The following is a 13814-nucleotide window of genomic DNA, read 5'->3' as shown; positions in this document are numbered from 1 at the left end:
TGCATGTCCGTTCAGACTCTGCTCCCAGTTTTTCTGTACCCCTTGCTCCGCCCTGTGTCACCGTGGCCCCAGATATGCCATGTACGGAGCAGAAGTGTGTGTGTGCATGTCACCTTGTCTCCTCTACACTAGCAGCCCTCTGGGGTTTGTTCAACGGCCAAGACTGTGGTTTGAGCCCTTGGCTGGGGACAGGTTTGAAGAAGGCAGGGGTAGAGCTGTGCCTTATAGACTAAGTACTCACAGGTGCCAACATCTTGGTAGCTACAGGTGGCTTCACTGAATGCTGCGTAGGGGCTTCAGGGGAAGCACAGCTGCAGGGCCCAGAGCCAGGGATTACAGAGCATCTCTGGTGTCAGTCATCCTCCTTGAGGAGTGGAGCTGCAGATCCTCGCAGGCCCTGGTATCCCCAGGCTGGAGATCCCACCCTGTCTGTAGCCCCTGAGAGTGTTAAGGGTCCCATCTGGGATGAGACTGGGCTTTGTGTGTATGCCCAGTAGGTGAAACACCTCCTTTACAAATGGTCCCAGCCTCTTCTACTTGGAAGTGATTATGATGTTTGCCCAAGTGGTCCTGATTCCTTCAGATACTGTGCCCCAAAGCCTCTTCCAGGCCTCTGAATATCTCAAGAGTCTTTTATTTGTAGGAGAGCAGATGTGCTCCATCTCCTGGCCTGCTCCCCTTGGAGATGCTCCCTAGCTATGATAACCTGGGCAGCTCTTTCAGGGGATGTAATTTCTATGAACTCTCACAGCCCTTAACACTTTTTGGGCATTTTGACACATGCAAGTGCTACAGTGCTGGGTGCTTTGAAGAGTGCCCGGCACTGTGACGATTCCAGTTGTGTAAGCAGCAAAATGGGGAAGCAGGTGTGTGTGTTTTTGGTGGGTGGCCAGCAGTGAGGGTGAACGGCTGTGTGGAGCGGAGCTCCGGGCAGCAGTGGGTGATGGAGCCAAAGCTTGTTCATCTCAAACCTCTTCCTCCCCCCACGTCCTGAGCTGGGTACACCCCACTCTGCCCAGGATGCTGCTGCCACTGGACCTACTGTCCTCCTGGGACATGCACTGAGAAGGACCTGCCTGGGCTTCGTGTGGCCAGGAGCCATGTCTGCAGGGTTGGGCCTGGGGGTGGCTTTTGTCAGGGCTCCTGGAGTGGAAAACAGTCTAGAGACTGGGGTCTGTTCTCCCCTGTCCACTGTCTCCCCTCCTGCCTCTGTGCAGGGCTGTGCTGTGCAGCGTGGCTGCCCCCTCCTGGCATCTGAGAAGGGAGGATCTGAGCTGGGATTTTGTATTGCCATGAATACGGTTTAAGTCACTGTGTCTCTGGTACAGTAATACAGGGCTGTGTCCTCTGCTCTCAGGCTGTTCATCTGCAGGTGCAGGAGGCTGCTGGAGTCATCTCTGGAGACGGTGAATCGCCCCTTAACACTGTCAGCGTAGTATATGGGAGAGGAGGATGTGCCAATATAAGCAACGGACTCCAGCCCCTTCCCAGGAGCCTGGCGGACCCAGGCCATGTAGGAGCTACTGAAGGTGAACCCAGAGGCTTTGCAGGAGAGGCGCAGAGAGTCTCCAGGCTTCCTCACATCTCCTCCAGACTCCACCAGCTGCACCTGGGACCAGGCACCTGAAAATCAAGTTATGAAGCAAGAGTAACTAGTATCAGGATGGGATCGATGCAGTTGTCCCCTCCATGTCCTGGCCTCCAAGTGTGCCAAATACCTTCCAGCACTGCTGCCAGGACAAGGAGGTGGAGCCCAGGTCCCATCTTTGTTGGCTGTGGAGGTGAAGCTCTGGAGGTGATGGCCAGTCACTGCACAGACCCCACAGGCTTCAGGCTGCCTCTGTGGGTACATCCCGGTAAGCCAGACACACAGCTTTATATGGGACGGCCTGCCCCCGATTTGCATCTCGCTCACCCTATAAGCAGCACAGCTGCTTTCTCCTCATGGTGGGAAGAGATTGTGCTGGGGTGTGAACAGGGGTGTCAGGCCCTGCTACCTGGTGCCTTGCAGCCACTCCCAGACAAGGCTTCATGGCCCTGATTGTGCACAGCCTGCTCTTCACCCCTGTGGGCAGTTGGTGGGTGCTGGTTTCCTCGGATGAGATGGAAGGGAGAGGAAATTTGGGGATGGGAGTGATTTAGGGGAAGTGGTAGCAGGTGGTTCTTGTGTAGCATCTAGTAGGGAGACAAGGCACAGCAGAGGGTGAGATTTTCCAAGGGGGTGGGGGTGGGGGGCAGTGACAAGCTGGTGCCCTGCCCCTGCCCATTAGCTCACTGACCATCCACCACCTCTCAAGCCCTGCTGCTGCCCCTCGCTCTGGACCCACTGACCCCAGCCCCTCACTCCCAAACAGCAGTCCCCTGCCTCCCACCCTGTGCTGGTGCCCCTCACTCCTGACCTGCAGCCCCTGCCCCTCCAGCACTGCCAGTATCCCACACTGGACCCACAGCCTCTGCTCCCCCGACCCTGCTGGTGCTCCTCACTCCCGACCCGCAGACCTCTGCCCACCCCACTAGCCCTGCTGCCCAAGCAGCTCCCGCATTACGCATATGCCCAGTCTCTCTCTCTTTCTTTACCTTGCTGGAGCTGGGATGGGGAGCATATGACCCCCAACTGGCAATCACCTTGCCTCAAACAGCCCGTCTTGGAGAGCAGAGGAACAGCAAAAAACCCAGACATTTATCTGCTTTTTAAAAACCCACCCAGACGCAGCACAGGGGGCCACAAAAGAGGACATATCTGGGAAAACCCAGACATATGGTAACCCTTTGCTGGAGCCCCCTCCACGTGTACACCTGGGTCCATTGCCTGGTAAGGCAGCAGGCCCAGGGTCTCCCTGGGTTCGGATATGCTCTCCAATGCCAAGGTTCCCGTTATGGGATGGGAGGGGGTTTGAATGTCAGCCCCCAGCCACTATCCACAGCATTGATTGGTGCCATGTGTGCGGAGATGGAGAGAGCCCCGAGGCAGACAGTGGATCTCTGGTCTCCAGGCAAGGCACAGATGGGTGGGGGAGGCTGAGAGAGAAGAGGGAGTGCTCAGGTTTGTACATGGGCTATGGGCTTGGCTGAGACAGCATTAACATGAGATGTAGTCCCTGCACAGTGAGGAATTCAGAGCTCAGGGCCTGGCAGAGGGGTGCAGTCTGGGTTGGGGAGGGGAGGGAGTCTAGGTGATGGCAGTCCCTAAGAGATGTGAGTGGGAAATACTGCAAGTGTAGGTGCGCTGTTGCCACCGTACAATCCAGTCTTTCAGATCGGGGCCGGGTGGGGCTAGGTACAGCTCAGAGGCCCAGTTACTTTTGGGCGAGGGGTCCCCACCCTGTCCCAGCACCAATCCCAGAACACCTGGTCTTGCTTACTGACATCAGAGGGTGATGGAGAAAGGGGGAGACCAGAGTAAAGATCTGGGTGTCTCAGTCCTCTCAACAGGAAGCCTGAGCCTTCTCCATCAGGTTTATCCTCTTGGTGTAAATATTCTGGACGAAATTATCAAGGTTTTGCTCAATCTGACCTTAGATGACTGTGTCCTGATCTGGGGGACCTGGGTCATTTTCGTTCATCAGTTGGGGGCTGTGAGCTTTGGGGAGGAAGCAGGAGGAAGAAGAAAGCATCTGGTCCATCTCTGAGTGGTCCCTATGTGTTTGTGCAGGTTTTTTTTCCTTGAAATACCATGCTATTTCCTTCTCCATAAATGGCGGAGAGCAGTCAGAGCTCCCTCACACAATTTCCTTTTTCTCCATTGAGAGTTGTAGTTTAAAGACCGTGGGTGTCACCGTGTGGCTGTTGCTTTCAAGGCAAGAGGAACATTTTGTATGAGCTGAGATGGATATCTCACTGCTGTGAGCTGCACAGTAATACTGAGCAGGGTCCTCAGGTCTCAGGCTGCTCATGTCCAAGTGTGCCTGGCTCCCGGAGTTGTCTTGGGAGATGGAGAATCATCCTTTCACAGGATCTGCGTTGTATTCTTTATTGCTATCCGAATAGATGACTGCAACCCACTCCAGCCCCTTCCCAGGAGCCTGTTGGCCCCAGTCCATGCCGTATCTCCTGAAATCAAATCCCGAGCCTGTGCAGGTGAGGCACAGAGAGTCTCCAGGCTCCCTCAAGGTCCCTCCAGACTCCACCAGCTGCACCTGAGACCAGACACCTGTAAAGAGAGTCACTTTTAACCATGAGTATGTTATGGTGAGTAGAACAAGGTGGATCAGCCTCAGCAATGATCTGAGAGCAGAGAATACTTTCCAGACCTGCTGTGATGAAAAGGAGGTGGATCAAAAGCCCCATGGCCATTGGGGTGGGAACAGACGCTGTCTCTGGGAGTGGTGGGAGAGGAGCAGGGACAGGGGAGGCAGAAGGTATCTGTGTACAGCCTGGGCAGAGGTGGGCAGACAGAAACAGAAATGTCACTCTGTTTTGCATATCCCCCTCCATAAGAAACACAGGTGCCATCCCTTCTCAGGGCTGATTAGTTTGTGAGAGGGGCTGGGGGAGGGAATAGGACTGTCCCTCCTGCTGCATCCAGTCCATGCCTGGCACTGTGCTGGGCCCTGTTTAGTTCCCTGAGTGAGGGACATGTCACCACTGCCTGGAAAGATCAACCCCCTCTGCCCCCTCCCCACTCCCTCCCTCCCTCCACTGACTCTCCCAAAGGGAAGGGGACTTGCAGCCCTGCCTAATGCAGTGAGGCAGAGGCAGGGCCGGCCCATGGGGAGCAGGTGCTGGGCCACAGGGCTCAATCTCAGATGTGCCTTGGCTGGGAAGAGTGCGGGGGTTATCTCAGTCGGACAGGTCTTGGCCAAGGGTCCCAGATGCCCTCCTTGGAGCTCCCGGGAGCTGAATGGCCCTGGTGCTCTCAGCTCCTGTCTGTCATTTCAGAAACACTTTCCTTTCTTGGTAAACCCCAATGAAAGAGAACATCCCTGGGGTTGACCCCCTGCTACTCCCCTGGCTCAGGGAGTTAGGTGGGCCATGGCTGATGTGTGACTGATTGTGTGTGTCCCGCGGGGTAGAGCAAGCAGGGCCTGTCCTTAACACATCCCACCCGGCTCCCCTTGTGTTTGTGGCAGCCCTGGCTGGAAGGCCGAGAGAGCCCGGTCTTCTGCCTGGAGGTGTGAGGGCTCCTCCATACACACTCTGCCTATGGTTTGTAGGTGACATGAAAACGAGAGTAAAAAAGGCAATGACGAGTATTGGGCTGTGGCCAATACGAGGGCTTGTTCTTAATGGGCTGAGGGCCCTGTGTGGCAGAAAGCCACCTTTGTCTCTCCCCAAAGTCTCTGCTCTGTGACAGTTTGATAAGGAAGGGCCCAGCAGAGAGACACATCCTTACCCTGTCTCTTTAGGTAACGTGAGCTGGATACGTTCCTGGGGGAGCGGGGAAACCTGCTCTGTCTGCCTACCTGACTAGTATCACGTACCTGAGAGAGGGGCTTCCTTCCTGGTGGGCTAGAGTCTGCCCGGCAACTAGTGATGTATTTCAAGTTGGTTCACTTACAGCCAGCAGGTGCTGGCCTCCATTGGACCAGGTAAGTCCGATGGCACTGTGAGTACTACAATGCGGTCAGCCTGTTGTCCCTTTAATTGCTGTGGCCAGAGGCACCGAGTCAAGAGGCGCAGCCGATAGCTTGCTTCCCAGAAGAGCTTGCTATCCTGGTGGGGAGAGTGCTGGTTTAGAGGCTTGGTATCATGGGTTCAAATCCCACCCTGGCAGTGTGAGTAAGCTGGTTTCTGGGAGAAGATCTTTACTCCTGGGGCCCCTGACTCTTTCTTTGCTGTGCCCAGAGGCATTGAGATAAGAGGTGCACGCGACAGGTCTCTGAGAAGGAAAGCTTGCTGGCCTTGTGGGTGGGTTGCTTGTCTGCAGAGTGGGAATAATGGGTTCAAATCCCACCCTGGCACTGTGAATAAGCTGTTCTCTCGTTGAAGTTATTTACTCCTGGGGCTCCTGACTCTTTCATTGCTGTGGCCAGAGGCATCGAGATAAGAGGCGCACCCGACAGGTCATCAGGAAGGAGAGTTTGCTGGCCTTGTGGGTGAGGTGCTGTCTTAAGACACTGGTTGCATGGGTTCTAGTCCTGTGTGTGTCTGGGCTGGTGAGTGATCCTGAGAGAGCCCATGGCCTGGGTGCCCCCCTAGCTGTGCTGTTTGAGCGCACAGCAGCTGGGGTTGGCTCCATGCTGCTTCTCAGCATGACTTTGTTGGCGCAGGACCTTTTGGAGGTCACGGAGAGGTCGTCTGGGGGCGTCTGGTTTTGGCACTCCAAATGTACATGTACTGTGTACAGTTGTCCAGGTGAACGTGGAAGTCCAAGTCTCTGGTTTTGAGCCTCCCAGTGACTAAAAGGCATACACATAATCAGTAACAGAGACGTGGACTTCTACATTCACCTGGATGACTGTACACTGTACATGTACATTTGGAGTGCCAAAACCGGACGCCCCCAGACCCGGGCGACCTCTCCGATGACTGTACACTGGACGTACGACTGTACACTGTACACAGAAGTCTTAATAAGTCATCACCTGGGAATTAACTGGGGAAACAAATGTCCCAGGGATGTTGAGAAATCTCTGTCTCTCTCTCTCAACAAGAAGTATTTTGAAAAGATACATCAGGCCTCAAATAGAGCAGCCAAGATATCATAATTAACACACTCTTCGATGGCTCCTAGGCACTGGCCATACCACCTCCATCTCACTGTTTCAAGTCTCTGGTGCTGATAGCATCAAGAAGTCTCAATTTATGGAGAAAGGGTTTTCTCGTTGGCTTTGGGCAGACGTTTCAAGCGATTCAAATTTAGAAAATGGAGTTCAGAATGGTAAAGGCATAATATGGTTTATTTTTGGTAAGGAGACTCCCATGTATTCTTCAAAAGGCAGACACTTATATGTTGTATTATGTTATTGGGCATTGCCACTTCTTTTCAATTACTGAAGGAATTGCCTCTTCATCCTCCAGTGAAAGGCTGCCCACTTGTCTAATTATTTTTTTCTCATTTGCCTTCTATGAAGACCTAAATGTCTGCCTAGCTCTAAAGTTTCTTAAGTAGCAACTGTAATGATGATATCTGAAGGTTGTCTCTGCTCACACTATATTTCTTTTCCTTTTTCTCTCCTGTTACTGAGGAGAGGGAGACATGGGAGCGGTTTTCTCTCCGCCCCCCCCCCCCCTTTTTTTTCTAAATGTGTGATTTTGTGAGGTTTCTGTAGGGCAGAAGAAGTAGGATTTACAACTTTGGAAGGCTCTGGATTGTGTGGCCACCTTGACCAATTCCAGGGGTCATGTATCAGTGGCTGAAGGACCAGTCTCCTACCCCTGAACATCTCAAAAGTGAGGCGGCACGTTCCCAAACTCTGGTGAGTAAAATTGTGCTTATTCTTAGGGAGTGTGGGGGCAGGTTGGACATTGGTTTGTACGCAGCAAACAAAATACGCAGACTGATAATTCACAAATGTTTCCACACCAATGTGATAATAAGCAATTGGACGTTACAAAAAAATCAGATGCTGGTTTGCTTCTGGTTTTGCATTTCCTGGCAAACATGTGCCTCTGCTTCCTGTGCAATTTAAACATGGGATCACTGTTCCTGTGTTATAAGCCGACTGTTTTGTTTTTTGCAAATGCAGTGATGTGTACAAAACACACATCCATCTTACCTAGGGGTTTTGCTGAGTGGAAAGCACTCGCCTTGCTTCTGTAGACCATGGGAAACTACCGTGATAGTCCCCATCATAATACAAGAGGTCTGTCTCTAGTTGGCTCTTTCATGGGGCTGGACACAGGCATGGGTGAACTGGGCAGCTGCCCGGGGCCCAGACAGAAAGGGGGCCTGAAAATGGTCATTTTAATTATTATTATTATTATCTTTATCTCTGTCAAAGAGTGGAATGATACTAAAGAATTGCCTGGGGCTGCCAGGAGTGTAGGTAGGGTGCTGCTCTTTGGGATTGCTTTTTGGTTTGTTTTCTATTTTCTGATATACCACTATTATATAAGGTGGGAGTCAGAAATCAATCCAGTTTTTTTTTTTATTTTCCCAACTCTCTTTCACTGGAAGTTTGACTCCTGTTCCATTGACCCATCAATGAGATGATTTTATTATCCTCAAATCATTAGAAGGCGAGGCAAGAAGTAATGGGTTCCAGCTGCATGAAGGTAGAGTTATGCCAGATATTAGGAAGAACATCCTAAATGGTTAAGCATTATATAAGATGAATAGAGAGGTTATAAAATCCCTCTTTATGGACATTTTAATTCCAGTTAGACAAACACTTTTCTGAGATTGTTTAGAAAGAGATGATCCTGGCTTAAGCTGGACATTGCACTAGATGACCTTGCAAGGATCCTTCAAGCCCTATTTTAATATGATAGTATGGTTTTATTCAAGGAATTATCTTTTAGAAGAAACAGAGGGTTTCTATAACTGATAAAGCCTCATAGATTTAAGACTCAATCAGCTCAGTCTGGAGACTAATATAACTCTAATCACCATAGCACCTAATTATCTCCCCCACCCCCACCCCCAAACTACTCCCCATAAACATTAGCAACACTAAACATCCATTGAATATAGAGGTAGTAAAGCCTGACCTTTAGTGGCATGATTGATAAGTAGACAGGTAAATAGATGGGATCAGGATTTGACAGGGATACAAGGATTTGATATAAATAAAAGAATTCTCAAAAAGCGAGGTTTCTACTGGAGTGGTTATGCATATCTGTCCATTCATGTATCCAGAGGTACAGAGAAATAGCTGAGTAACTATTCCCTTATCTATTTAGCTAACAAGGAAAAGAAACATTAATCAATGAATACTGTAACAGAAACACTGAGCTTTTTTTGCTGACTGTTTTTCATGTATTAAACTCCTAAGTCTTTGTCTTTCCATGTCTCTGTCTAGATAAATATATATTTATCCAGACACCTGTTGGTCCATCCAGGATGCATGGATGGATAGATAGCTGGCACTGATTAAAAAGCTGCTGTGATAATACCCTAATCTTTTTTCGGACTCTGGGTGTAGAAGGTATGAGCTAATCTTTTGTCACTCTTGCTCTTCCTGTAGCTCCAGCGTGAGAGGGAAGAGAGAAGCCATAGTCATGAAGAATAACACAGTGTTGACTGAATTCATCCTCCTGGGCTTTCCAGTGCTTCAAGGTCTGCACAGTGTGTTCTTCTCAGTCGTTCTGCTCATGTACATCCTAACCATCCTAGGTAATGGCCTCATTGTTTTTATTGTGAGAGCCAACCACAAGCTTCACACACCCATGTACTTCTTCCTGAGCAACCTGTCCTTCCTGGAGATCTGGTACACCACGACTGTGGTACCCAAAATGCTAGAGACCTTTGTGGCCACCAAGACAACAATCTGCATCTACTGCTGCCTGGTCCAGGCATTTGTCTACTTCTTCCTGGGCAGCACAGAGTTTTTCATCCTCACAGTGATGTCCTTTGACCGGTATTTGGCCATATGCAAGCCCCTGCAGTATGCCACCCTCATGACCAACAGGGTCTGTTTCCAGTTGGCCTTTGGGGCTTGGTTTGCTGGTTTCATGGCCATCTTTTTCCAAACTATTCTGGTCTTCCAGCTGCCCTTCTGCGACTCCAACATCATCAACCATTTCTACTGTGACCTCGGACCAATCTTAAAAATAGCCTGCACGGACACCCACCTCATTGAGCTGCTAGGGTTTCTTGCTGGTGGCACAGTCATCCTCAGCTCTTTGCTTTTCACTGTGGTGTCTTACATCTATATCATTGCCACCATCCTAGCCATCCCTGCTTCTACAGGGCGCCGAAAGGCCTTCTCTACCTGTGCATCCCATCTGACTGTGGTCTCTATACTGTACGGGGCTGTTCTTTTCATGTACCTGAGGCCCAATGTGCATTCCTCCTTTGGTCTCAGCAAGGTGGTGTCTGTGCTGAACACAGTCTTGACCCCTCTCCTGAATCCTTTCATTTACACAATAAGGAACAAAGAGGTGAAAGAGGCCTTCAGAAACATACTGAACAGAAAAAGGATGTAGGTGAGCCATGAGAGTTTTTCTGGCATGGAAAATAGTGGTTTCCAAGGCTGCCATTGTCTGAGGAGCATAAGGGGTGTGACACCTTACGCCCATGGTTTTGGAGAGTCTACCTCCATTGAGATGAGTGGGATTTCCACTAGATACGTATCAAGGGGACCAAGACGTCTCCAAGCTGTCCATAGCAGACAACAGTCCACCCTCTCTGCAGAGGGACAGCAATCATAAATTATTTCCAACTGATGCTTTTCTCTGCATACCTGGAGTTGCTTGGTTTCAGGGACCATAGGCAGCATGGATACGTTGGCAAGGGATATGGGGTAGCAGAGTCCCTGAAGAGTATATGCGCTGGTAGAAGGCCCTAATGAAAACACCTCTATTTTACAAATCTGAGCTTCACTCTTAGGGGTGGTTATACTCTCCCACTGCATCTCCATCCACTCTGGTATTCCTTTGCCCAAGATACTACAAGTTCTCATATAGTGATGTTCAGAGGAATAGCAAACACAGAGAGTGCATGGGACAGGGGGGCTCCCCAGGAGTGGGAGAAGCACCGTTCGACTTGCCTCCCAAGATGCACTATATGGTGCAGCATTGCACTGCCCGAGTCCTGTGGCTGGACAGGAGCAGTGAAGGGCTTCCCCCACCAAAACAAAGGCTTGTGGGGAAGATAGGGGATGGTAGAAGATGCCCTCATCCCCACTGCCAGGAGTCTTTGCAGCCATGGGATCATAATGGGGATGGCAATGACAGAAACAAGTGTTGCAGACAAGGAGCAAGGAGCACAGATCCACACAGGAGACTATATTTTGGTGCTTGTCACCCTCACAATGTATTGCACAAAGCAGTTGACTGTGGGTTTCCACCACAGAGATCTCGTAAGTGTGACATTACCTCACGTAAGATATTTTGGTATAAAAAGGGTCATTGCATAAAAGCGAATTTGCACATACAGAATGTGCATAAAGCCAGGGAAACCTGTTGTGCCCAAGTGCAGTGGGAAGCTGTTATAGTGAATAATTGTTGACAGCACAGCCAGCTCTGTACCAGGCCTGCTCTGAGCATCACTAAAAGTTGACTCCCCTCAGCCCTCCTTCACTCCCAGCTGCTCAGGAAAAAGGCCTAAGTCCTGTTTTGTCCCCATTTCCTTCTCAGCAGTCAGGGCTAACCCCGTCTCGCATTTGGCATGTGTAGGAGTTTAAGTTATGCTAGGTCATAATTATGCTATGTCATAGGAAAGACACTGCAAAGGGCCTTGGGACTAACAGGCCTTACTGACCACTGGATGACTTGATAAAATATGCAAAGATGAGGGGGAAATGGTCATTTAAAGTCAGGAATAGCAGCTGAACAAGTGAGGAGAAAAAGTAAGGAGAAAAAGAGGTCAGCTGTACTGACCAGGAGTAAGATGAAAGCACCTAGATTAAGCAGAGAATGAGCTAGAAAAGCCATAAATCAGCAGGGAGTGATCTCTAGCTGGGATGCCTGAACTTGGAAGGGGGGAGCTGAACTTGGCAAGGAATGAGTTGCAGGTGTCTGGACATGGCAAAGATGCAAGAAAAAAGGGCCAAGTCTGCAGAGGGAGAGAGAGATAGGAGTTGGCATGGAGTGGGGACATTCTGGCTATAAATACAGGGTGGGAGAGACACACTTTTGTAGCAATTTAAGGGGTGTCTCTACCCAGACTGCATCACTTACCACTGTCTGGAAAGTTTTGCTAAGCCAGGCTAACTCCTGTGCAAACCCACTGACTACTGCCCTGAAAGACAATAAAGCTCTCTGAGCACTCATCACTAAATATGAATTTGAGATGGTCTCTCTGTGTTGCACCCAAGGTCCAGCAGGCTGGTTATAGGCAGATCCTTATGCGAGTGCCCCGACCCAAGCATCCTGAATACCAAGAGCAACAGCAGGTGGGCGCTTGGTGGGGAAACCTCCCAAATCCCTGAGCACCTCAAACAACATCATGTTTTCTGTGTGTTGGAAGTATTGAGCTTGAGGTCAGTGGGATGCAGTGGACATATCCTCTACTCTTTAGGGTGACCCATGCCCAGATGGGTAGCACTAGAGTGACCAGACCAATTCCTCCTGCTGAAATTCCTAGCATGTTTGCAATTAAATAAGGATTGGATGAAATGTGGGAACAGCTCTGTGGGCAGGGTCCAGAGCCAAGGGGGAGGCTCTTGGCCACTGGGGACCCCTCCTTCCCCCCCTCAGGGATCTGGTGCACCTCCAGACTTGGGAGGTACCAGACTTGGGACCACACAGCAGACATTCCTCTTCAATTACTTTCCCAACCAATGACTCTTCACTGTCTAGCGGTCCAGCTTCAATCAGAGGCCTTGGGGTGTATTGGCAGAATCCAGTTGCCAAGTCACTTTCACATTTGAATGACAATCCCACCCCTGTCCCACTACCAACACGAGTGTCATCTTTGGCACTTACCCACACTTTTTCACCTCTATAAATCCTTACTGTGAGGTAAACAAAGTTATTGAGCATAAGCACTAGGTTACACACTTACTGGACAATAACACTGCAACGTGTAGGTGTATTCTTGTTTTGGCTAGATCGCAGCATTATTCCTGTAAAAGGCTTGCACGTATAAAAGCTTTGCTTCCAGCATGTGCAAGACAGAGGAAGAGACGGGCTGGGAATATATTGTCAGATTGGGAGGAGCAGAGAAGGAAACAGGATCCCGCACTGCCCCTCGGCGGCCCTGCTGCAGAACTGCTCGGGCAGGGCTGACGGAAGCACAGCTGTGACAGCGCTGGCTGCAGACCAAGAGTTCTTGCACGGCAGGGAGTGGCATCCTTCCCACCGTGTCTCGAACACAGTAATACATGGCAGTGTCTGCAGGCGACAGGTGGCTGAGTTGCAGGTACACGGTGCTGATAGAGTTGTCGGTGGTGATGGAGGCTTTACCTTGCATTGTTACTGCATAATTGGCGTTTCCATTAGCTGCGTAAATACGTCCAACCCACACCAGGCCTTTCCCTGGAGCTTGTTGGACCCAGGTCATGAAGTATTGATTGAGTGTGAACCCGGAGGTTTTACAGGATATCTTCACAGTCCCCCCAGGCTTATTCACCCCCACACCAGACTGGACCAGCTCCACTGCCGACTGCACCCCTGTGGAGAAGAATCATTGCTGACACTGCAGGCTTCTCCACACTGATTTGTATCCCACTATTCCTGAATATCACCCATTTACCTACGCACACTGTCAGCAAGCAGAGGCAGGTTAAGAAACACCTCATCTTTGTTGTCTTCTGCTGTGAAACCAGAGAGTAAGGTACTGCCATTGTTCATTCAAGACGCCTGTTCTGGGTAGGGCAGGATGCTGGCTTTTAGCTCGAGAGATCACCAAGCCACTTTGCATAGTTCCCTGCACAGTCAGGCGCAGCCAGGGATAAAAAGAAACAACAGGCTTCTGCCCCAATCCTCTTCTGCTTCCTCTGGGCCTGGGCCATTCACCCCCCAGCTCGTGACTGTGAGGGGAATGGCTCAAAGGCTACCGTGGCACAGGCCTACCCTAGGACACATGATACCCATCAAAGACAAACTATTGAGAAAAAAGTCAAGAACAGGAGCGTCCACTGCCTCAAATGTCTAATCACCTGTACATGAGGACTGCCAAACCAGCAAGCCAAGTGCTGAACTGAAGACAGGGGCCAACATGACAGTATCATGGCTGTGTATGAGTGACTATGGTGAATAAAGAGAAAATTGGGCTTAGCCCAGTGTGTTAGAGGGAGAGGTGCCCCACTCAGCATTTCTCCCTCCTT

General features: G+C 50.4%; 1 protein-coding gene and 1 gene segment (V, D, J or C); one reads left to right on the top strand and one right to left on the bottom strand.

Annotated features, from left to right (window-relative positions):
* Window positions 1-682: 682 nt before the first annotated feature.
* LOC132251326 (Ig heavy chain V region C3-like) lies at window positions 683-1794 on the bottom strand. The segment is given in 2 exon segments: window positions 683-1623; window positions 1719-1794. Coding segments are annotated over 2 exon segments (366 nt in total).
* On the top strand, window positions 1559-11824 carry LOC132251325 (olfactory receptor 6X1-like). Of its 2 annotated transcripts, none has more exons than XM_059730428.1 (3): window positions 1559-4188; window positions 5346-7358; window positions 9069-11824. In XM_059730428.1, exon 3 carries the CDS (start codon window positions 9103-9105, stop codon window positions 10027-10029), a length of 927 nt encoding a protein of 308 aa, XP_059586411.1. In that variant the 5' UTR covers window positions 1559-4188; window positions 5346-7358; window positions 9069-9102; the 3' UTR covers window positions 10030-11824. The 2 variants fall into 2 exon arrangements, with proteins under 2 accessions (XP_059586411.1, XP_059586412.1); XM_059730429.1 differs by having other exon boundaries at window positions 1559-5528; window positions 7212-7358.
* The last annotated feature ends 1990 nt before the right edge of the window (window positions 11825-13814 follow it).

The sequence above is a fragment of the Alligator mississippiensis genome, chromosome 7 (assembly GCF_030867095.1).
Source record: "Alligator mississippiensis isolate rAllMis1 chromosome 7, rAllMis1, whole genome shotgun sequence".
Classification (NCBI taxonomy): domain Eukaryota; kingdom Metazoa; phylum Chordata; order Crocodylia; family Alligatoridae; genus Alligator; species Alligator mississippiensis.
Note: the sequence above shows the minus strand (reverse complement) of the source record. Positions and strands in the feature narration are given on the sequence as shown.

Coding starts and splice junctions, on each gene's coding strand:
- LOC132251325 (XM_059730428.1), top strand. CDS start 9,103: ATGAAGAATAACACAGTGTTGACTGAATTCATCCTCCTGGGCTTTCCA.